Raw genomic sequence first — 25,975 nt, 5'->3', positions numbered from 1 at the left:
AAAAATCTTAGTAAATGTTTTTTCCATGCTGTACACAATTTTCTTTCAATAGGGAAAAATAAGTTTAAGACAAAAGATAAAACTAAACACTGTATTATACATAAGTTTGGAGTTTTTTTTCAGAAGATGTGCTGAGGTTTTTTTTATTTTTATGCCCACCTTTTTTATTTTTAATGTGACATCAGGGACAAAATGTCAAAGAGGATGCAGAGCCCTTCCTTGAAATTACAGTTGTCTCCCAACTTAAGGAAATCCACAGATACTTTACATCAACACAAACAGAAAAAGAGAATAAAAAGATGGAGAAATTATGTATTGTAGAACAGTTGTAATTGGATGTGTGGTGGGCTGAAAAAGTCTTCTGCTGCTATATTCTCATATATAATGTTTTGGTGTAAAAATTATATAAGTAATTTTGGTAACTACAAAACTGATAGTTCCTTTTGTGAATGACCAACCTTGTTTACAGAAGGATGTCTCTAAGGAAATATTTATATTTTTTTCTGAAAATGATTTGGAAATTCTTCCTAATGTAGCCTTCCTAATGTCCAATTCTCTTTCTGTATTTTATTAAACACTTTTTACTAGGCTATATAGGTCAAAATCTGGGTCATTTTGTGATGAAGTAGTAAGAAGAGCTCATCTATTTCCTGACAGAAATAATTTATAGTCAGAAATCTTGCTTACTATAATTTCTTAAATGATTTTTGTAGTTCTGTTTTCTCTGCTAAACAACACTAATTCCTAAACTGTCACAATGTGATGTACTTCCCATAATGGATGGAGCTGGAATACTCACATATCAGCATTTTTCCTAGTGCTTTTGGAGATATTCTGATGCAGAAAATGTCAGTACTATGGCAATGTAAAAGTGTTCCTGTCACTGTGGGTCAGTATGAAATAATGCCTGAAGTATTGTAAAGAGAGCTGTGCTGAAGCGTTCAGATAACACCAAATATTCACTCCTGTGTTTGTTACTGCCTGAATGTTTCCCAGATTTGCTTCAGGGATTTTCTCTTAAGAAATTGCTCCATTCATCCTTTTAACATGAGGTTTCTGGACAGCCTTTTCAGCAGCCCTGTTAGCTGAGTGGTATTTTGGGTCCAAGTGAAGACATAACAAGAAGGTTGTTATATAAACTCTATTAAGGTCACTGAAAACCTAAGTGTCCATAACATGGCTAAATTTTGCATATTCGAGGGCAAAGCATGCAAAATAGCCATGCCATAATTGCACTTCTGTGGAGTTATAATGTTTGCACAAGAAATAATTCCAGCTCTAGACTTCATTTTCTTGTGTAGTGGGACATCCCACTGGAAAAATATATTTCTCTTCATCCACTTAGAATTTGCTTTGATTACTCTAATTCCACAAGATGGCAGTACTTGATGAATAAATGGTATTGATGCCTGATGACAGCCAAAATCTGAGATAATCTGGAAGTTTTTGCAAATCTGAAGAAATTTTTATTGCTATATTTTAATTGATAAGTAAAGCAGCAAAAAGTAAACTCAAGATTACAGGCTGAATTTACTATATATTAAATGTATGTATAAATTTCAAATACATTATTAAATATATATATATGAAATATATTGAAATATATATATCTATTCAATGAAATTTTCAAGATGGATTTCCCTTAGCATATATAATTATACTGTTTGAATGAAATAAACTGTCAGGAAATATATAGGCCTACATCTCCTCTTCTGAAAATATAAGGCCGAATTTTATGCTAAGCCCAGTTTTGAACTTTTCCCTCACGATATTCGGTACACTATCCAGAGAATAAGGGTACAATATGCAGTACCGTCTAATAATGGGGAACACTTCACATTAAGAGGGAAAAAAGGCTTCTTTTTAGCTAAAATGATTGAAAACAATGCATTGTTCCTCCATCCTCCCAGTGCAACCAGATAAATATTGTGGTGCATTTCCCTGTGCTGCTATGGTTTATTATCAATGCTCAATAATCTTCCAAGAAAATATTTAATGAACATAATTTATTTGTTGTATTGTAACACACCCACATGGAGCAAACAGATATTGTTGATTTATCAGTTAGCAATTAAATTGGTTATTTCCTTCTCTGGGGGCTTTGTATGTATTGCTCACTTATCTGAAACACAATTCTTCCAATCACATGTTTGTCCTTCTTCAGATTCAATTACAATGATAAATCTCCAAATATTTTCTTTCTTATAACCACTCACACAGTTAATAGCTAAAGAAATTCTAGAAAAGGTAAATGTACTGTCAGGATTCATCTTGTTCTGGAGGATGCAAATATTATATTGTAGTTACCAGTGTAGACAGCCAATGTAGTCTCATTTGTACTTCAATATTCATGAAATATAACCAGTCACTGAGGCATATAAAGACTAATGAAATGTATTTCTCATACATGCACTCTTTAAAAACACCACATAGCATACGACAAAAAATACAACTTTGAAAAGATATTGGATTATCACATGTATTTGATTGTCATTGGTATGATTCTCATAATAAAAAAAGAAACCTGTTCCAGAATGTGTCAAAATAGTGTTATCAAAACCACACATTATTCAGGCCCTTCTTCCTCCCTCAGGCAAGACCAAATATTCTCAGCACACTCTAAAAGAATGTTCAGTGATTTATATTCCTAAATTTAGATCTTCACAATAACCTATTTTTTATTGGATAATTGGACAGTTTTTTAATATTTATCTATATTATTTTTTAATACTGTTTATTGCCTTTAACAAATTCCATATTGGAAGTACTGAAAACACATTACTGGAAAGCAATATTAAACTTTTGCAGCTACAGTGGAATACTATTACCCCTGTGCATACCAAACTTTTGTTTGCAAGGCTTGATCAGCCAAATCTCTTCAACTTTTCTTCAAAAGTTTTGATTTTTAATCCTTTATTTAATTTTATTGTTTTCATCTCCTCTGCTTTCTACATCTCATAATGTAGGACCCAAAGTTGGACATCAACACTACTGAGAAGTGGAACAAGAGTCACTCATACTCCACAGGTAGCAGCTCTCTTAGGATGTCCTAGAATTCTACTACTGAATTATCCATTCTACTAAGTCTTCTGTTATTTTTTTAAATTGCATTTTTCTAAAGAAAAATGCCATTTAATCACTTATTCCTTTATATTTTATTTGTATATTTGATCTTTGGTAAGTACAGCAATCTGAATTTTGCTGAATTTAGTGTTATTCCTCATGAACCATTTATCCAATACACTGATCATTTTTGCTTTTCATTCTGTGTTCTGTAGTAATTGTAACCTCTTTCAGGGGTCATTCTCAAATGCTAAATATGCCTTTCTTTCCTCTAGGTCACACACACTTGCAAAACATAAAATTTAATTTAATATATATTCTCAGTAACCTTTTCATGTAAAGAAATGCTTAGACATATTTAAGGTCATTTTATCAATATACATTGCTATTTTATGTAAATAAAGAAGATATTTAAATCACAGAAATTTATGGGAGAAGAGCCTGATAGGAGAAACAAATAAAGTTGTGATAATATTTGAAAGTATTTTTTGAGGAAGGTGAACACTGGAAACAGAAAATTCTCAACACAAGGCAGAAAAAAACTACATAAAAAGTTTGAAAATTAATTTTTTGAAGCAATTAAGAGATTTTAAACAACTCTGTTATTTATAGTCTTATTTTTTAGATAGGAATGGAAATCAACGCTTATATAGGAAATTCCTGAATGCTTCATATAAATTGATGTTCTATGGTTTATAACACAACAGGTAATACAAATGCCACTGTATATTGTTATTTTCTGTGAAAAGTAGGAAAAAAATAGGTGATAAAGAGCAATAAGGTAAATAATGTAAATAATTAATACTAGAGAATCACTATTGAAACCACTGAAAAATCCACGGCCAGCAGGAGCAGGGCAGTGACCGTCCCCCTGTACCCAGCACTGCTGAGGCCACAGCTCCAATCCTGTGCCCAGTTCTGGGCCCCTCAGTGCCAGAGAGACATTGAGGGGCTGGAGCGTGTCCAGGGAAGGGCAGCGGAGCTGGGGAAGGGTGTTTAGCAGAAATCCTGTGAGGAACCTGCCTGGGAGTGTTTAGCCTGGAGAAAGAGAGGTTTGGGAAGATCTCAGTCTCTAAAACTACCTGACAGGAGATTGTAGCCAGGTGGGGGTCAGTCTCCTCCCTCAAGCAAAAGCTGAAATAATAAGAAGAAATGGCCGCAGGTTGTGCCAGGGGAAATTTGAATTGGATATTAAAACCTTCACCAAAAATGCTGTGGAACATAGGAACAAGCTTTCTAGGGAAGTGATGAATTCACAAGCCTTGCAGGTATTTAGAGGACATATAGCCATGGCACTTAGGGTTGCTGGATTCGATGATCTTAAAGGGTCTTCTCCAATCTAAATGATTCTATGATTAGTAATTTCCAAAGAGAAGAACTAAATTTGGTCTTTCATTAGAAAGGGTAATCAAGATAATACACATCATTAAAAATTTATCTGTTTCAATCTTAGATGAAATAGTTCAGTGGGTGATATGAGATTTGATTAATATCTAATTTAAATAGTGAGATATAATTAACAATATTGGAAGAAAGTGTATCTAGTCAAACTAACTCATTTTTATAATTCTTTGTATTGACCAAGAGAGCAAAGTTTCTGTAATGGGTCCAGAATTCAAATTCATATTTTATAAAAGAACATATTGACTAAAATATGAGAATAAACATAAAATTAACTTACTGTGCATTGAAGGGAATAAAAGCTGACTGCACAGCATGATCAAGAGGACCAGATGTGGAATTCTTTGTCCTCTCCTGCTGATCATTTTAAGAATTAACAGAAACCTATGCATTTGTAATCACTGATCTACAGGAAATATAAAATTTGTCAAAGGTAAAAATGCAGAAAACATCACTGATAAACTCTTATTTAGATAGCTTATTATTATTAGAACCATCTTAATGATGGAAATGTGTTGAATCTACAAGCTGATTGTTCCTTAATAATTTGAATGAACAAGGATTCTGTGGTAATGCTTAACTAACTATTGCATTCATATGAAAATTGTGGCACTGGAAAATAATGAATATGTTGTTTAATGCTAGGAAAACATCATTGTGTAGAATATGTGTGGAAATTATTTTCTCTGGCAAAACATTCGACAGAATTTAAAGGGTTTTTTAATTTTTTTTTCATTCACACTTTAGTTTGTCTTGTTCTCTGATCATGTTATGACACTTGATTTTCTCTATAATTGAATGACACTGGTGATACTTACTGCAGCACTCTCTGCTCTCTTCTAAGTTTGATGCAGTGGTGAGTATGACAAAAAATCCTACTCCAGAGCTTTTTGACTAGTAGGGAACCCAGAGTCCCTCATCCAAGGGGATGACTACTTTGCATGGAAATTTCATTTTATGACTATTTTAATGATTCCAATAGATAGTGCATTTTGAAGGCATAAATAGGACATTTTTCAATACAGTAAAACAGAAGTAATGTTTGGATGATGATCATCCAAATTTGTAGAATATTGGTCTGTCTTAAGTCTTTGTCATCTGAGAGATGCAAAATGTGTAATTTTCCTTATTCAGCAGAAGAAACTCTGAAAAGCAAATTCTGTAATTTGGCTACAAATGCTCACGAGTACTTCAATTATAATAGTATCAGTCTCTCAAGGACTTATATATATATGTTTCAGTTCAGTTTTTTGTTCTTAAAAGAAAGAAGCAATTTAAATTTGTCCCTTTACATCGCAGTCACCTTGATTCCTAATGCCAAGAAGGATTAATAGTAGCAGAAAGATTTCTTTAACAAGATTTAAATTCAGGCTTCTGGGTATAGAAATGAAAATAAAAGGCAAGTAGAGCTCTAGTTTATACTTCAAACCACTCTTTTTTAGCAGAATTCACCATTCTATACATGTAGTTGTTGTCATAGGAATTGTACTGTCAAAACGTAGGTTCTTGGAGTCAGTGGAGTTACCCTTGCATGGCTGTACACAGTGAACTTAAGACATAGCCCACTGCCTCTCTGCTTTATATTCTCTTGATATTAAGTGTTTTAATATAAATATAAAGGCTTTTGCTGGGTCTATTTGCAGGTCAGTGCTTGGTGAATTCCACCATGGGCATAACACAATATGATTGATGAATCTTTCTCAGGCCTGATTCTTTGATCCTATAGTATTTCTTACCCTAAGGCAATAAAAGGAAGTGACTTTCCAGCAGTCCTGAATCAAGCTATAGTCAAATGGATATCTCCACTAACACATAATTCTTTTAGTTTCTAATATTTTTTCCTCTTCTCACCAGTTCTTTTTCCATCTATAAGAAATGCCAAAAGACACACACAAAACTTTAGAGACAATGAATCCTTGGGACTTTTGTGGATGATCATCAGGTACATGTAGCTATTCTCTCATCCTCCCTCCAAATATGATTTTCAAATATGTAAAAAATCCAAACAACAACATAACAGTATAAATTTCGTAATCCCCCAGATGTTAAAGGTCTTGTGCTCAGCTCCTTCTTGATGTATTTTCTAGTCTTAAATGTACCAAGGAATGGATTGGCCATTACATTGTTCTGAACATAATGGAACTGGGGAACATATGCCACAGAGAATAGCATAAAACCAATTTTATAGTTCAAAAGAAATTTTTTACATACTAAGATCGATGGCGACAGATGATTTTTTTCCACCTTCATTAAAAAATAAAGTGCAGACAAAGAGGAAGAAACATGTCACATTAGCAAATTGCCCCAGAATGCTGATATTGCTGTTCAGCCATGTTGTACAAATAAATCATCACAAATAACGTCAGCAACAATAAATCATTTAAAGTGTAACAGTGTTGAGAATGCAACTCCTACCTGTTTCTACATACAGACATTACACTGTTGCATCCCTGTGCATACTGTTCTGCACTGCTGGAAACCCGGTGAACTGCTTCCACCCATCTTCTACTTGTCACATTATGGTTATTGAGACATAATATGTAGCCTTCTATTGTCTTATTTTTAGCCTAGACCACTATCACAGGATTATGTATCCCCTCCTGAAACCCTCAGCAATAGCAAAGTGAAGCATTTTAAATACATATGATGTGTCCCATTGCACATAGGTATCAAATGGAAGAAGGTATTTGTCCAACTCTCCTATTCTTTTTGTTTATTCTAAAGGAAATATCATTAATAAAATAATGCAAACAGCAGGAAGTCCATCACTCTCTTCTGCCGATTATGTACATAATTTTCAGAAGTCTTATTCTGTTTTTCAAAATCCATTTTAATTTAGGAGTAGGAAAGAATTGTGACATGATGCCTCAATATTTTTAGCTTTTTCATATATTTGTAGCTTTTCAGATTTTTAATATATAGCTGTATAGCTTGTAGCACTTTCTGACACTCTAGAATGGTAATTATCCTTTCTCACACATTATGCCACACTCTTGAAATTCTGTTTGGTTTTATTTTCAAGGGGAACAATTTCTAACAAGAACATCCTGCTTTGCACCTGAAGGTGGGAGGCATTACAAGATACAGGGCTAAGAACGCCAGTGGAGCAGGTCCAAGGGTGGGTTAACAACCTTTCTCCCTTTGGATGTACTTGCCAGATATACTAATTAGTTAAACTTAAAAAAACTGGAAAAATTCAATCCTGTGTGTGCACATAAGTATATTTTGTGCACCTGAAAGCTTTAATTTAAAAACTGCCATTTTTGTTATCAATTTTAATATTATTTGGAAGGTTTTCCTTCTGATTCTTGGCAACAAAAATCTGGATCTTGTAAAATCACAAGAAATGGATTGGAAATAAGTGCAATTTTAGTCTTTCTTTGATGTTTTCTTTATAGATCATCCACTATTATCCTTTGGAAAATAGGTATTGCTTCTTTCTTCTCACATTTGATAGAGGTGAGAATAGACTCTTCGGGATTGAAACTAGCTTGCTAAACTCCTAAAGGACTTTGTGGATCTGCAGGAAAAGCCAAGCTGTCAAATACTTTATCACTATTGCCTACATCCTTCTTTTCATTCTCTCTTCCTACTCCTGAATTTTTATCCCTGCAGTCTCCTATAGGACATTTTCTTACTTTTTGAAAGAGGAAAAATAGCATGGAAATTAATGCTCCAATAAACATATAAATTAAGGAAAATTTTACCAGTATTGAAACAGAGCATAAGAACATGGGAGATAGAATGGGTAATCAAATTATCAGAATTAAGAGTGATATTAATTATTAAATTTTTAAAAAGAGGACATTTTGGTCATAAAGAGTCACCTTTTCACTATAACTGGTCTGGAAAACATAATTTGTTGCTAGAAGATATAGAATGTACATGTGCTGCTGTACAGTGATTCAGATCTGGCTATAATCAGATTGCTGTCTGAACTCTTACATTATTATGCTTATACCTATCCAGTCATTTTCTCCTTGAAAAATCCAAGCAATTGCCTTTAACATATTTAATGTTAAATTATAGCTGCCTTCATGCCAGTTATAATTTGATAGTATGGGAAAAAAACCCATAATACATCCATATATGTGTATATATATATATATATATGTATTTCTAAACAATTTCTAGTTTTCCGTTTGAAAAAGAAAAATGCAAACAAGATATCCCAACCATTCGTACCACTTAATTTATTTGGAAAAATCTTCCTGAACTGATTAAATTGGGTTTTATGAAAATCTCTGTCTCATTAAGTTTTGAATCACCTCGAATGGTCGTAAGTTCCCTTTCATACTTAAAAAATAAGGAATAAATGACTTTATTATATAGAGAAACTTATTAGCAGAATCTGGCAGAACTCAGATCGGTTTTGTCCAAAGCCTTCTGCCTCTGAATCAAACCTGGTCTCCTAACATTTGCAGTAGTCATCTCTACCAAAATCACCATTGAATTCAGCTAATTATGCCTAGTGTGGGGAGAATTGCATTTTTTGAAAACTCCCCCTGTTTTCATCCTGGTTTTTTTGCATCCTTTAAGATTTCATCACAATGGTCATGGAGATAAAAAGCTAGAATCCAGAAACTTAGTAATAGATAATTTCTCACTTCTGTCTCTGTTTCCTCTTGTTTCAGCTATCTGATCAGCATTGTATTTCTGGCTTCTTTCCCTTAGTTGCACAGATTAATGTGTGCATTCTCACTCTATTATTTTCTGTGATAGGGAGAGGTAATTAGGATTAATTAGGAATTTTCTAACTTGAACAAAATGGGCTTTCTGATATTTAGCTAGTTGACATGTTAGTGAAATGATATTTTTCCAGGCTTAGTAAAACATTGCATCTAAAGAGTGAATGGATTCTGATGGGAAGGTAACTATGAATGGGTCAGTTCCGGGAGAGCCCTGTACCTCTGAGATGGTAACTGCTGTGTGTGACATCAGTCTTAAATCTGTGAACCTTGGGCTGCTGCTGTTTTACAAATTGTGTAACCATTGCCACAGAAAGCATTTGTGCAACATTTTAGTTGGTACTTTTCCTACACAAGCTGAGGAAAAGTTGATTCGATACCCTGAGCATCCATTTCTGTTAAAACTGGCAGGACAATGCTGTCTGGTTTAACCCCTAAACTAAGAGGTTTCTGCTAGTTATGCCTAATTGGTTGGGACATATCAGTAACTGGCTAGTAACTTGTCTTGAGGGAAGAGGAGCTTGCCCACTAGAGAAACTTTTCATCATTGTCTTATTTGTCAGGCTGTAGACAAATAGTCATGTACAGCTGGTGCCTGAGAGGCAATAGTGCATGAGCCTGAGGGCCAACTCACTCCACATATTTTAAAAATTAATTAATCTCTCATGCTTCTCCCTCTTTTCTTGGTATCTCCTTTCACTTTGTTTCTCCTGAGCTGTCAGCTGGGGTAATATATGTAGACAATACTGTGACTGTGAAACTACAGCACACATCCCTTAAGGAGAGCCCTGTCAGGGCTGCCCCCATCATCCATTGTTGTGTGCTGCCTTAATTGGGCAAGGTCAACCGTCTTCTTCTCACTACGTTTTCATAGTCCCTGAGGGGACAAACAGCTCCTGTGAGTGATCCAGTGGGTGTAGGGACATTTCAAACTACAAAAATGCCAACCAACCAACCAACCAACAAAAAAAAAATCCAAAACTCAGAAAAACTCACCAAAACCACAACAACAACAACACAAGAAACCCAACCAAACAAAAAATGAGAGAAAATCTAGACTTATTTATCCATACACCTACTATACAGACATTGTCTAGAATTTGGGGCACGTGCAATCATTAAAATGCAATTAAAATCTAATGACAACACATCACCAACAGACTAGGAGTAACTCCACTCTGGCAAATACAGCGTGTTAAAATGCTGCCCTACAAAAAAATTTTGTAATCCCCAAACTCTTAAATTTCATATCCTCAGATGAATGCCTTTAACAAGACTGAGGAAGGAAACCTTAAAATGTGCTTCAGGGAAGTCAGCAGCCAAATTACTGGTCATGTATTGAGTAATGAAAAGACCATAGAAGAAAAAAAGTTAATTGCATTTTTTCATTCCATAATGAAATCTACAGGCATGGTCATCAATCAGTTGCACAAATAAAGAACACATATTCCTATGCTGAGCAATGTCAGGGGCCATGGACATTCTATTTAAGGATAACACCCATGTGAATTATCATTATAAGACATTAAAGCTTCAAAAGCAGTCTAGTAAAAGTGACAAAGTAGACGATGCAAGAGTGAAACACCTTTATGATTCTTCCAAGCAAATATGTGATGTATGAAGAGATAAGATAACCCTATGAAGTTAACACAGAATTATGACAGGAAAATAAATGTTGAGATACTCTGAACCTGTCCTCTAATGCTTTTTATTCTCTCATTACTGAAAAGCAAAATTTAAGGTTTATTCAAGTTATCCATAGAGGACAAATCATCACAAGACTATAATAAAATCTAATAGGGAAATGCAGGAACCCTTCGACTCATGATCTAACTCTGGTACACAGAATCTCAAACAGAGGTTTTAAAACATTCTGCCTGGATAATTTATAAGTTATAGACATGCAAAGTAGAGATGAGAAACTTGTCATGTATTTTATATGTGACCTAATAAGTGTTTATTACATAAATCTTTCCATCCTGTACGGTAAGCAATTATTTTCTACTACTGTTACTTAAGCGGGCCTATTTCTGATTCCCAGCTTCAGGCTCCTACTAGGAATCAAAACAAGTGAAGAACAAACTATTGCATGCAATTATGAGAAAAACAAAGCAGAACTGAGTATTCTATAGTGTATATTAGTATAATGTAATATAGTGTACTCTATAGGATCCATATTAGATCCCTTAGAGCAGTTCAACAGCTGGTGAAGTCTAAGAGACTAGGATTTGGCTTCCATTTTAACAAGAATATAAACTTTTAAGGAGAAAAAACAATAACAACAACCACAACAAAACGCCCCAATCCTCAAACATCAGTGTTCCTCTCAACCTCACTTTTGTTAGTAGAAGGGAAAGTATACTGGAGCATTGGACAGTTCTACCTTCTCAGCAAGTTTAGCAGTTTGGGAGAGATGACAATTGTTTACAGTGAATGTGAAGTGTTCAACTTACCAACACCAGCTTCATACTTATTGACCTCTACAAACTAAGAGAAGGTATTGAGTGATTAATAAGTTCTGTTTAGCTTATGGGAGAGTCATGGTTAGAGGCATGCCCTGCCCAGCTTTTTTGGTAAACTGTGAGTTTCCTGTGCTTTGATAGGTGCCAGAGAAGCAATTCTGCCTTGGTCTCAAGGCAAAAGGAGAGATGTCACTTTCAGCAGCATACTGGCCTCTCCTGGAAGCAAATTATTTAGCTTTCTACGCTAAAGCTAGTTTGAAAATTCAGATTTGGGGAAAAAAACCCAAAACAACCATATAATAGAAAAGAATCTGAATGTTACTTTGCTGCTTAATACATAATATTGTTTAATACAGTAAAAGTCACGGTCAGGAAGAAATTTCACCTCTACTGACAGGTTAATGTGATGAAGTGCACCCACTCATGCCTAGAGAGGGCTGGAGCATCAGAAAACTAAGATATTGAAGGCTTCCTGTGATTTTGAAGAAACTGGTAATGGTTAGATTTAGGACAGAAGTTATCTGATGTTGTGGACTAAAATGCCACTGTTGGGTGTCTGGATCTTGGGACTTAAAATTAAAATAACAACATAACCTTAAAAAAACCTTGTGACCCTCAGATATATATAGACAGACATCTGAGAATTGTATTCCCAAAATCAGCTTAGTAAATTGAGATCCAGAGGATGCATGGACCCCTTCAGAACAGAATTTTCTGTGTCCTGCATGTAGCTACCTGAGCCAATTGTCTGTAAACAAGGTAATGAGCACACTAAGAGCAGTCCAGCCCAAATATAACCATCTTGTTATCATAACTAATTTGCCTGGAGAAATTTACTAACCATTCTCTACCTGAATGAGGTGATTTACAGCCTGTCTTATTATTTTTATATATAATTTGTGCAGTGTTCAAAACAGAGGACTTCTAAGGCTATGTTTGACTTCAGTTGGACTTGGTTTCCAACTAGTAGAGAAGCTGCAATCTTAAACTGCAGATTTAATGCAAATGCAGCTTTCACGTTCCTTCAGCAGACCCTGAACAGTAAGAAGTGATAGGTTTGTGTTTACTTCCAAGGTGGATGTCTGACTGTGTCTGAAGTACACATAAATAGGAGCTTAGAATGACTTAAAAAAACTTTATTTTTTGTGAGTTTCTCCAATTAATATGAGGACCAAGAAAACTGTGTAGGTAACAGAAGAACAGGACAAAATTTTCTAGTGCACAGTAGCAGGAATTTTTAGCAGCTTGCCTGTTTAGCAGCACAGTATGCAGACATCCAGACAAGGATGTCTGTGATCCCCATGGCACTGGCATTAATCACCTTTGATGAAACTTTTCTCATGAAAAGTACAGTTTTATAACAGTGAAGGGGAGGTATAAAAGATGCAGCTTACAGCACAGTTTCCAAACTTTGTAAGATCAGCTTTACCCTTTAGAAAGAGATTAAAAAAAAAAGTTAGAGTTTAACATCTGTACAGATGTCACATGCTGCAGATAGATTATGTAGCAGAGCTCCCTCCAGACGGCAGCATCCCTCTGAGGCAGGATGGAGCTCACATCTGCCTTCCCCTGTGTGCATCAGAGCTCTACTCATTCTAACAATGGGAATCGTCGTTCTCCATTAAGCTCATACTGAAAGCCTTGAATAAAAGCCTTGAAAATCTCAGCTGAAAGTATTAATTCTGAGGGAAACATGTAAATCTGGATGAAAACTTCCATTCATTTTTAATCTTGCTATGGTAAACCTTGTAATTAAGATGATTAAATGGCTGAATAAAACCCTATATTTACATCATTTAGAATACCACAATGAAAAACCATAATCCTGTTTATGAAAAGAAAGCAGTAGAGGCATTTTAAATTGGAAACATCAAATGTTTGTTATTTAAGCAGTCAGTAATTAATGTAACTCTTGCATAGTAAGGACAACTAAGAGTTAACTCACTAGGAAATGCCTCTTGGAGAAAAGAAATAATTGGGAAGAATCAGATATTCTGTTTATGGAAGAAAAAAAAAGATAAATTGTTATGTTTATGAATGATCAAGTTATCCACATTTAATATATTTCACAGGGGAGAAGTTAAGGATTAGCAACAAAAACAGCACTAGTGGGAAAGCTTCTGGAGTAGGCACATCAAAATGATACAGCACTCCCAAGGAAGCAAGAGGCAGCATTTTTTATGAGCAATGGTCCAGGAAAAGCAGGAGGTGACAATCTCTTGGCGGCTGTTTGACATAAAGAATTGGGAGAAAAATCTTATCATTGAAAGTATTTTCCTTCCCCATTTTGAAGGAGTGGATAATGTCTCTCCAGAAAATCTCCCATAGTCTGTTGCCTTGCTAATACTCAGCAAAGATGACAATAACTTAAAAAACTTATTTATTAAACTAAAGAGATAATTCTCTCATCTGAATCTGCATGGCAGCATTTAGAATCTATTTCAGGTGTGCTTGCCACCCCACATTCCCCCTTGTTTTCCCTGTAAAATATTTGGACAACAATCTAATGAAAGCCTATATGAATAATATAAATACATCACAAGTTTGTGTGTGTTTGCATGTTTAATGCATTACCTCTTGATAATATACCACAGCATAAATAAACAGAAATCAAGTCTATAGGCATATGAAACTGCCTCTCTGATTAAAATCTTGTCAAAAGAAATTAAGGTAGTATTTTTTCCAGTCAGTGAGCTTTGTAAAGGCTTTCAGACTTTTTTCTAAAATTGTATTCTGTAAGAATAGAATGTAGATACTATTTAATCAAAAGTATTTACTTTATCCTCCATTTGAAAATATGTTAATAAAACTATATCTCTCTCCATACAGTGTTCTTTCGCTGTGTCATCTTTCTTTTCCCACAGTGTCTAAAAGGGCTCAAGTTGAAGTTCCTGGGCAAGCTCATATGCAGTTATTGACTGGAGAGATTGAGGAATGGGATTCTGTTGAAGGACAAATGGCTTACGGTGTTGTGGAGCATTATTAGGCTTGATATTGTATCATGGATTTATCTCCTGTGATAAGTAATTGAAAATTATTTCTAAAGGTGCTGATCAATGTGAACAAGTCAATATCGCAAAGCTTGCAGTGTTCATCCACAAAAAATTCTCTATCATCAAAAATACTCCCATAACTCATGGTCTTGTTAATTTGAGATGTTCACACATTGCAAACATGCTCTGAATAGTCTTTAGATGAGATGTATCCACTATAATATCTTAGGATCCACTTGAAAGTTTGTCTCCTGGGTAATTCATTGTTCAAAATTTCTTAGGGCTATTTAGAAGGTAATACCATCTTTGCAAATCAGACACAGAAACTAAAATGGAGTACTGAAAAACTGAATGCTTTAAAAAAAATTTTAGATGTTCCTGCACACAAATACTTGAAGTACCTCTGCTTGGCAAAAGACCTTTTTACCTGGGCTTTTCATATTTGTTTTTAATTTCAGAATTAAATTCATACACTTCATTCTGAAATTTCAGGTTTTGTCCAGAATTATTTTTTACAAATGGACTCTGATCTGGCAGTCAACTTTCATTAATGTTTTGTATTTTATTGCCAGTACTTTGTAAAATGATTTATTTTTGAAACACCACCAGGCCTGTAGATGTAGCTCTCCTCCTTTCAGGAGGACTCCAGGCATTGTATGAATATCACTTGCAGTCCCACTGCTGTACAACAAGAACTTACTGGTCCCCAGCACTTTGCAAAGAAGAAGCTAAAGCAAATTTCCTGTGATAGAATCACAGATTTCTAAAGCAAATTTCCTGTGATAGAATCACAGATTTATTTAGGTTGGAAAACACCTCTAATATCATTAAGTCCAAGCAGTAAAGCAGTACTAGTTCCACAATAATCCATGCCCTTAATAGCCACATCTACACACTTTTCAAATACCTCCAGGGATTGTGACTCTACCACTTCCCTGAACAGCCTATTCCAGGGATTGACAGCCCTTTGGATGAAGAACTGAATTACTTGCATTATGTAATGAACAAAACGAAGGGAGGCCGAGTCCCCTTCCCATTGATAGGATCTTATGTTTACATGTGCATATCAGCGCTATTTTTCAGCTTTTGTAGATTACTTCATTACTCTGTAGAACCTTTTCTGGCTTAGCAATGGTGAAAAAATTATGCCAACAGAGGATAAAAATATTTTTCTGGAAGTAATTTTCCTGTTGGCATAGCCTACTGGTACTCAAACAATATAAATTAAAATGACTGAATGCTGTTTCTGAGCACTGTAGTTAGCACAGCAGGGGTTTTGCTGTCCCAGTGATGAAAATGAAGGATATTGATTTTCACCATCAAAGGCAATATCTGTGTAACAATAGTGTTAAAATCTGACAAAATAAAACGCAGAAGCATAATTTCAGGAAAACAATTCTAAATATTTTGATGATATGTAAAGGTGCATTTTGTGGAATGGCAGCTGTTAAAAGGTGTATGACAGTTTTACTCTTGATTAATGTCCATGTATCTTTTCAATCTCAGCTTGTTTGGGGAAATGAAATTCAGCTGCACTGCTGAAACTACCACTCACTTTTTCTGTCTACATCTTTTCCTTCTCAGTTTGCTTATCACTATCAAGCCTTAACATCATGTACTCAGCTGCATCATATAGACTGCACTGTCAAACTCAGAAGGAGATTGTAGAGGCAACCACAAGAGAATTTGCTCAGAAGAGAGAAAAACAGAGAGATGGCATTGATAACTGTAATACAGTAATAACAATCCTTGCAGTATAAATAGATACTGAACACATTTCTCTAACAGAAACTCAGAGGAGACTTTATTTTCCATCTGCAATGTTACTTTTCTTCAGGCCTAAAATTTGGAGTAGAAAAATCCCCTCAGTACAGACCTCATTTCCCAGAGAAGAAAAGGATAGGCTATACCACATCTGCCGAAAACCAAGTTGTTCTGTCTAGCATGGTGTCTCCAGGTGTTGTGTGGCACGGAGATATAAGGATGTCCCCAGCTGTCTACTGATTTTTGCAGGAGCGTCAATTTGAAAAGCAAAAAAGTAACCTCTCTGGAATACCTATGTTTTCATGTGGGAATCAACAGGCATTTCATAGAATTTATGGTAATTCTGACTTTTAGCAATGATGCAGTTTTATGAAACTGAGTTATACAGTGAAAGGAAGTAACTAAATCATGTCTCTACTGCTGAAAAGGAGATAAAATTTATATTCAACAAAAGTACCATGACATAGGAATTTGGAGCAATTTCTGAAGGCTTCTAAACACTATAAGCAATCTTTTGTGACTTCAAGGCAGCCATGTTCCCTATTGGTGGCATGGAGGCTATTGTTACATTCAAGTTCTGTACTAGGAATTAGACACTCTTCTAGCAGAAACTTTGCTGCTATTCATTGGCATTTGCAATATGTGAGCTTGAATTAGTCCTTTGGTACTCCAAAAACTGTCAGGAGGATGGTGGATATCTCATATTTGAAGTTCCACAATCAAATACATACTGTATCTAAAGTCCTGGGCACCCAATAATGAGGAAACTGTAAAGGAGGAGCATGAATACAGGCTGCAGCCTACTGTACCTGGAGAATGAAGTGGAGGGGAGCACATCAGAACAACTCCTTGGCCTTCACGTACAGATACAGCACTTCTTGTCCGACCACTAAAATTCCCCAGATCTATCAAAAGAACAGAACATTTTGGTTACATACCAAAGATTTTAAATTTTTTGGCTGCCACGACTTCCATTTTATTTCCTCTTTTAAAGCTTTTTCATACCTTGATCTATAATAGGAGGGCCTGAAAAATAAATCTATTTGCTTTATAAAAAATTCTGTGTTGCATCAGCACTTTATTCCTTTTTTAGTGCGTTTGCATACAGGATGAAAAAAAAGCAGCAGACTATATATATATATATATATATATATATACACACACACACACACACACGCACACACACACACACACATATATATATATATATATATATTCCATTATATTCCATTTACAAATACATATGATAGTACTTTTCTTTCCTTTTACTATATGCTTGATTTTCTCCCTTGGTAGAAGGGATTCATATGAAGTGAAAACGAAGAAATACAGCTGGAGGGAATACCTCAACTAACATCCAGACTGAAGATGTTGCAGACCCCACTTGGACATTGCACACAGGACATGGTTATGACAGAAAGGAAAATCAGCACATTGGTTCTAAAACTATAGAACATTGCTACTCTATAGCACATTTACTTTTTCAAATAATTTTCTTCTGATTTCTCTGATGCTATAAGTACAAACCAGTATGAGTAAACATGTTTTCCCTCCAAAAGTTTCCCTCCATCAGGGCAATACGAAGCATTTCATTATTGGAACAAAAATTTTGAATAAAGTTGCAGGGCACTGCTATGAACAGTTCATTGTGATTATTTAAAGCCTCTCAACCAGAAGATCCTATTATTCCATTTACCACACAGAACACTCAGCATGGATTCATATTTGTTGTGGATAATAATACTCTAGCATTTATATCTATAATAAAGAGATACGAGAGTTCAGTTCTGCCATCAGATTGTTAATGTCTTCACCTATTCCTCAGAGCCAGTGATGGTGTTTAAAACCTCTGTTCTCTCAGGGGTTTTCTAGAGAATGTTCCATCTGATGTGGATCAAGGTGAAGAGAGCAGCAACAAGATATCTTTGAAAAGGATACAGAAGATTCAGGAAACATTAAAGGAGGATTTGGAAAAAAATGTTTTTTTCCTATTAGTTGTAGCAACCTTTAAATATATTTTCTTCCATTTCCTGCTTTGAATGTGCATTGGGATGGAAAAATGTACTTTTTTTTCAAATGAAAATCAAAGATATTCTTTCTTATTTTAAAATAAAAGTAATTCATATGACTCAAGTTTCCATTTGTTCAAAACAATTATTTTCAAACTAAAGGAAGAGAGTAACAAAGAACTTTGAATTTCAGCTTTTTTGGCTATCTATTGGTTCTGAACTGAATTTCTTGTTAGCATATGACAGAAAAAGGATTAGCAGGTACAAAAGAAAGGATTTAGCTCTAAAACAAATAAATGTAGAGAAGCTTAAAAGGAAGGAAAGGCAAAGGATCATGCTTGCAGTTCTCCCTCATTCAAGTAATAAATGCAATAAGGAAAAATGAAATTAATGGAAAATTTAATTACTTTCTTCTAAATCTCAGCCATTACATCTCTATCCATACTGGAAAAAAAAGGCAGCTACAGAAAATTTGTACAAACACCTTTCATTTCACTTTAAAACTCTAAAGAGGTAGATAATAAAAGAAATGGTGGATGGAACCCAGCTTTAGAGGAGAGAACTGTAACCTCTCACACAGCGACACCAGCCTTTGGTTCACTACTCTTGCTGCAGTATAAACCTGAAACACGTGTGACATGTCAGAATGCCCCACGCAGAATGGGTCTGTCCTTCATCTTATTATGATGTCTATGGCTGATAGATAAGAAAATGCCTTCTCGTGATCCATAGGTGTTCATCTTGTGCCCTGAAAGATTAATTTACTCATATCTCAGTTCTAATGGCAAAGATGGTAACGTACACTATGTTATTTTAAAAGCATTTCCTGAAGTTCAGCTACATAACTCCCATACTTTTTAACATAAGAAACAGCACTGAACACTTTGAAAAAATGTATTTAAGTGCCAGCCACCATGTCTAGTGTAACTTACTATTAACAATATCTATGCAAACCACACATTTAGATGGAGGGCATGTGGCAGGACTAATCAAATTTCCTTCACTGCTGAGAAATTATTCAATTAAAAGCATTATATAGTGTCACTAGTGTACAACCTGTGAGACAGGAGTGGTCTCCACTGTAAAAGGGAAATAGTAGAAAAATTCCAGAGCTACTGATGATGCCAGACATTAAATCCAATGGGTTTGGTGTAGTACTTTCTGGATGTCCAATTTACACTGCAAGTATATTTACATTAGCTCAGAGTAGTATTTGATCTTTGAGAGAAGTTGTGACCTTCAGAACACCATTTATATATCTGATCCAAAGGAGCTCCCAGGTACTGCTGCTCTCTCCACAGTGACTATTCCCATTTTTTGGAAATGAGCTAAAGCATGGGTTTCTCTCAGCACATACACCTATGTATTGATATGTGTTGTGGAACACTGACACCACCACAAGACTATCAGTTTTAACATGACTCAGTAGAAAAGGAAACACTTCCACAGAAAGTGAAAGGAGTTAAAGGGAAATAAATGAGGAAAACCTCAAGGGAATCAAAGCAACCAAAAACCTTTGAAGGTCTAACAATAAAATAAATATTTAAATAAAAGGGGAAAAGTTCTGCCATTGACAGAAGGACTTTTACAAAAGTTGGATCAGTTTTTAGCCTTTAATGGCCTTCCAAGTCACCTTCACTGCAGTTTGCTTTTTAGGTAAGTGCAGGAGTGATCATTGATTCACTGTGCTCATCAGCTGGCTGCAGCTAATGGGGGCAACAGGTTTTTGTGACCCAGTCAACAGTCAAGGGGTAACTGCTATGAAATTAGGATCAAATTAAAGATGAAAAACAGATCTTGTTTTTATTGTAGGCAATTATTGCTTGGTAACCTAGCATGGAAGCTGTAAAAGTCTCTCTACTTCATAATCAGTGACTTAAACCAGTCAATTTAGCTTTAAAGTAGAAATTAGATTGGTGCCAGCTCAGTTCTGTAAGTTTAAACTGTTTTATATGCAAATTTATTATGCAGTTTAAAATGGACATAATATGATATGTATTAAAATGTTTAAAGACATATCCTGAAGATACCCAGACAAGAATAAAGCAGGCAATATTCTTTCCAATAAGGTAAAAATAGCTCTACACAAGGAGAGATTCTTCTATCAGGCCAAGGACAAACTTATTTATTGCATTGTCACAAAGAGAGTGTAGCCTTCCTCTCCTTGGATTTGAAAGACAGGACAGGACTAAGAAATAGACCTTGAGCTGGAATTGTAGCTCCTTTAAAAAGGTAAGATTTACAGGGAAAAGAATTCCATCAAAACATGTTTTTCAAAATCCCATTATAACCTAAATCAAAAACATGCTTTGACTGTACACCCTAAACAATGGAAAATATAAATGTTCTGTTTAATAACCCACAAGCTATAGAAGAATGAAAGGTGGATATTGAAAAGATACAATATGTGATTGTATAGGAAAGTTTTACACTGAATGAATTAAACACAATACCCAGAATATCCAATAGTCCAAGAAAATTAATAGATTATTTTATGTTGACATACACTTGTTTTGTAGGAATACCAGATTAAGTAAATAGAGCTGTATTAGTAGGGTCACTCATTTGACCTAAGTATAACTTTTAATACTGAAATTATTCATTAGAAAAAGTGTGAAAGGAAGTTTGAGAAAAAAGATTTTTACCATGACAGAAACATCATCTCACCAGTGATAATGGGAGAAGTATACATCTTGAACTTTAAAAATCACATTACCATATGAATTTTAGGTGATAAAATAAGAGCAACACTCAAACACTTTAGAATGTATCATGCTTATTATCATTGCTGCTGTTATTATTTATTACGAGAAAGGTTTTAATTCTTCGTGGATCATCAGACTGACAAGATGTGAAAAAGGTTATTTTTCTTTCTCAGAGAAGTTACTATGCACAACCAGAAATAGAGAGAGAGCATAGGAAAACAATGAAGCAGTCCAAGCCTGCATGACAACAGCCCTCTCTCTGTACATCTGCAGAGCCATTAAAGTGTTTTAATGAAAGGGGGGTCCATGCACAGATTTTTTCAGGGAGTGCTGACAAAAGGTGACAAGGAACTCAGGAGAATGTTTAAAGATTCCTCTCTGAAAGTGTGAAAAACAGAGAAAGAACACACAAGATACTGTACTTATATTTAAACTAGCATATTCAGAATCTTTCTCAGATATTGCAAGATTTTTTTTCCTCAGAAAAAAAATAAAGAAGGATCTTTGAATAATGTGTTCCACAGATGTGTTCTTGCAAAAACAAAGCACTTTTTAATGTACATGTATCAGCATGAAATTTAAGGTATATAATATTGATTCATTACCCCTGAACTAAATTTTCACAATGAAAGGCAGATGAATAGTCAAATACGCAAACATTTTTCTGTCCTTAACGACATATTTCTATTTATATAATTTCTTATAAATGATAACACTTTAAAAATACCTGGTTTACTGTTTATTGTTCTTCATTTAGTTGTATGCCATGGCTATGTCTAGCAGTTTTACCTTGTAAATAGAAACATTTTTTGATGCTTTCTACATTTCCTATCACAGTGAAGTCATGAATTCATAAATGTGGCAAATACATTCTATCATAATACAATACATTAGAGAGATAATTAACTATCCTAGTGTCCTGGTTTTGTCTGAAATAGAGTTAATTTTCTTCTTAGTAGCTGGTGCTGTGCTGTGTTTTGGATTTATGTCACTAATGTTGACAAAACATTAATGTGCTCATTGTTGCTGAGCAGTGATTATCTGAAATCAAGGACTTTTGAGTGCTTCATGCTCTGCCAGTGAGGAGGGCACAAGAAGCAGGGAGGCAGCATGGCCGGGGCAGCTGACCCGAACTGGCCAGAGGGATATTCCGTAGCACAGAGCATCCAGCTCAGTGTATGAACTGGGGGGAGCTGGTCGGGAGGCATCGATCGCTGCTGGGGGACGGGCTGGGCATCAGTCAGGGGGTGGTGAATAACTGCACGGTGCATCTCTTGTCTCTCTTGGGTTTTGTTCCTTTCACTTTCTGTTTTATCCTTTTTAATTGCAATTTGAATTACTATTGTTAGCATATCGTACTGTATTTCAGTTGTTAATATATATAACTATTCCCTAAATTGATTTATAGAATTGTGTATTAAATCTAGTACAATTACTTTTTATTTTAAAATTCTTACCCGAAATGGGTGGTTTCTTTTTATTAATTATTATTATTAATTAAAAAAAACTTTAACTTTTTATGAGAAAAAAATAGACTAGTTCACTATTTACTATGCCATAATTTTTAAAAGAGAATACTACATTTCAATTAAAATATTCACTACTTGTGATCTTACACAGATTTTTATAAGTTATGAATTGATATGCTTCTTCCATTGTTTTGTCTTGTCTAAATACTTATTTTTTTCTATAATCTAATCTTGCACAGAGAAATACCCCAGGAAGGTTGAGGAAATTCTTGGTGTTGAAGAAGTTTTCCTTTTTTTATGCCTAGTTTCAATAACATCAATTAATAAAATCAGTATCATCAATAAAGCTTAATTCTACCCCAAGCCTTGAGAAAAAAGGGAATTCGTAGGTACCAAAATCTCCCTGAACTTCAGTAGGATTTCTGCATTCATAAATCCTGAAGTACTGGACCAAAGTGGATTAGAAGAAATATTGACACACAGAATAAAATAATAAGATTATGTTGAAAACTACAACTACTGTTGAATCACTGTATGATTCAACTTGGCATGTTAAGTTCACAATAATTAGGATGTTCGTGGTTACAGTTGCTGATGGTTATGATTAATTAGTTATAATCATTCTGTGTCTGTCAGGTTTCATCTCTTCCCACATGAATTATTTCAGCACGCTTCTCAGCTGTCTTTCATGACTGTACAATGCAATTTCCAGGAAAAACACAGAATCAAGTGGAAATATTATAGTTAAGCATTTTTCACCCTTTCATTCTGTCATTTAGAGGAAACAACTAAACTCAAACAAATAAGCAACCAATCTTAAGTGACAAATGAAAAATTTTCAAATGCAGATTCCAACATTTAACCACAAAAGTAAAGTGGGACAATAAATATTACTGCTTGCAGAGCTTCTCAGCAAACAGATTTTTTCACTTGAGTAATATATGCAATATATTTTTTTAAACACATTGTTTTACATAATGTTATCTGCGTCTTGAAAAACACACATTTGTATTTCCAACATTCTCCATAGAAGTTCCTGACACTGAGTGGTATACTACTATTTATGCACTGTGTAAATCCTGTGCACATGATTGCACCTTCTTATTTTTTTCCTTTCTTCTTATGAGTCTTCCTTCCCTTTTTGTTGATTTCTCTTTTAGTAACTTTTTTCCAATTAAGTTAATTATCAACATTCAAGGATATATTGCAAACAATCTTTCATGTTGTTGTGAGTTTCTTCAGCTGGATGTGACTTTTCCTTCTTTTAATTAGTAATCCCAACAGCCAGTTGGGATTTTGGAAGATTTAACACAGAATGACTATCATAGTACAGTTTCTTATCGTATGATGTGATATGAAATGGACAGTGACTAATCTCCATAGAGTTTATTGGAAAATTCCTGTGTAGATGTTATGGTCCACAGGAAGCTGCAACAGTAGTACACAGAAAAAAAACCTTTTCCAACCACTGAGTGAACAAGTCATTAAAGATAACTTGTTCTGTATTTTATTGAGCTAATTTATAATAGAAATTGCACTAAAACATTTATTGTATGTATTTATTACTTTTAGTTCATGGATTCTACTCCTAAAATAATATAATGGTGGCAAAGGAAATAAGCTTTCCCAAGTTCAGAAGTGATGGCAATGAGCTCATCTAAATTAAAAACTTTACAACTTTCATAGTATCTGTATCTGAGACTATCTTGCTGGCATGATACAGACAAAGAATCTGCAGGAAATGAAAGAAAAGCCTGACCTCCCAGGGTCCCTGTTATGAAGATAACATGTAAGATGTTTGATAGTGTTTCAGTCAATAGTCTTTTTTTTTCTCCCCTGAATTCTTCATAATTTGTTTCAGAATGCCATTATATGCATGAACTGAGACAAATATTGAGAAGCACTGTTCAGGTCTAAGGTTTGGGGAGTGGCATGATTGTTCAGGTTTCAGTAATAACTGGAGGCTTTTATTCACCATTTCCATGAGACATGACATATCAAATTCTGATTCCACTCTAGACAGGTCATTTTGCTGCACTGACTTTTCAGCAGACTAATGTGTATAAATGCCTCCATACTTCACTTCTGCTTTGTCATAAAGAAAAGAAGAAGGTCATAATCTCACAGAAATTATTTATTTGATCTTCTATGAGAGTTGTAGTGCCCAGCACGACCTACAAGTCAATTGTGACAAGATAACGAAGTGCTTGGACACATCCAAGGAGTAAATCTGGAAGACCTTGGTCTTAGCTGAATAGCTCAACTGGAAATTAAGGCCGTGCAAACAGAGAGTTGCCTAGGTAGCAGCTTTTTGTTACATACGATGCTGTTTTTTATAAAACAGTTTGTATTGGAACATGTTATTCTGCTTAATATCAGGGTGGTATCAGCCACTGAAAATCACAGTTTAGGATATGAGCATGTAATTTTACAAGTCAGAGTCATCAAAGATAACTAAATTGTCACAAATCAGTTGAGCAACTATAAATCATCATCTACGTAGTTTGATTTTTTCAATCTGTAATCTGTACCCCATTAATTAATTAATAGCCCTGTAAAGGTAGTCTGAGCATTCCTTTAATGATCTAATGTGTTGCAAATGAATGGCAAAATATTTATTCATTTTTATGACCAGAAAAGGTAAACATTCTTAGAAGGTTTCATAATTTCATAAAGTCTTGGCTAAAGCAGTTTCAAATGCTTTCTAAAGGGCATTTACTTCTTCCATTTCTCTCTTTGCATTCTAATGTTATTTCCTTATGTCATTTATTTTCTAATTCTGCACATATTAGTGTCAGAGAACTTGCATAGGATGAAGCACATCTGAAGCACATCTCCTCTCCTCTCCTCTCCTCTCCTCTCCTCTCCTCTCCTCTCCTCTCCTCTCCTCTCCTCTCCTCTCCTCTCCTCTCCTCTCCTCTCCTCTCCTCTCCTCTCCTCTCCTCTCCTCTCCTCTCCTCTCCTCTCCTCTCCTCTCCTCTCCTCTCCTCTCCTCTCCTCTCCTCTCCTCTCCTCTCCTCTCCTCTCCTCTCCGAGATACTCCTTTGAGTTTCCTCAAAGATGTAACCACAGTCATTGCTTTAGGAATGTATATCAGGCAGAAATCTCTCAGTGCTTCATCTGATCTTTTAACTCCTTTGCCACCTGTCACAATTATGTATTATCACCCACAGATCAATAGAAATAAAACTAAAATATGTATCCTGAACTATGTTGGTTAGGTGCTCCACAATACTGATTGATTTCTTTAAGCAATCTAATAATTGCATCTCTTCTTTTGCGTGCCCTTCCTAGAGCAATTGCTACCAAGCATGTCCCAGCTGTATGTTTTTTTTAATGACTTTTGATACAGAAACGAAATGCAAGCAAAGCTGTAAGGCTGTTGATTTTGAAGCTATGGGCAATTTGTTAGTATTTCTAA

General features: G+C 35.0%; 1 protein-coding gene across 7 annotated transcripts in view; it reads right to left on the bottom strand.

The window, feature by feature from the left end:
- CNTN5 (contactin 5) overlaps positions 1-25,975 on the bottom strand; it is a 619,341-nt gene that overhangs the window by 166,265 nt on the left and 427,101 nt on the right. For all 7 annotated transcript variants that reach the window (XM_074535151.1, XM_074535149.1, XM_005482597.4 and 4 more), the window contains one exon: positions 17,181-17,276. In XM_074535151.1, the coding sequence (XP_074391252.1) occupies positions 17,181-17,276 (96 nt within the window). The remainder of the gene's footprint in view (positions 1-17,180; positions 17,277-25,975) is intronic.

This window comes from Zonotrichia albicollis, chromosome 2 (assembly GCF_047830755.1).
Source record: "Zonotrichia albicollis isolate bZonAlb1 chromosome 2, bZonAlb1.hap1, whole genome shotgun sequence".
Classification (NCBI taxonomy): domain Eukaryota; kingdom Metazoa; phylum Chordata; class Aves; order Passeriformes; family Passerellidae; genus Zonotrichia; species Zonotrichia albicollis.
The sequence above is the reverse complement of the archived record's forward strand: the minus strand, read 5'-3'. Positions and strand labels throughout refer to the sequence as shown.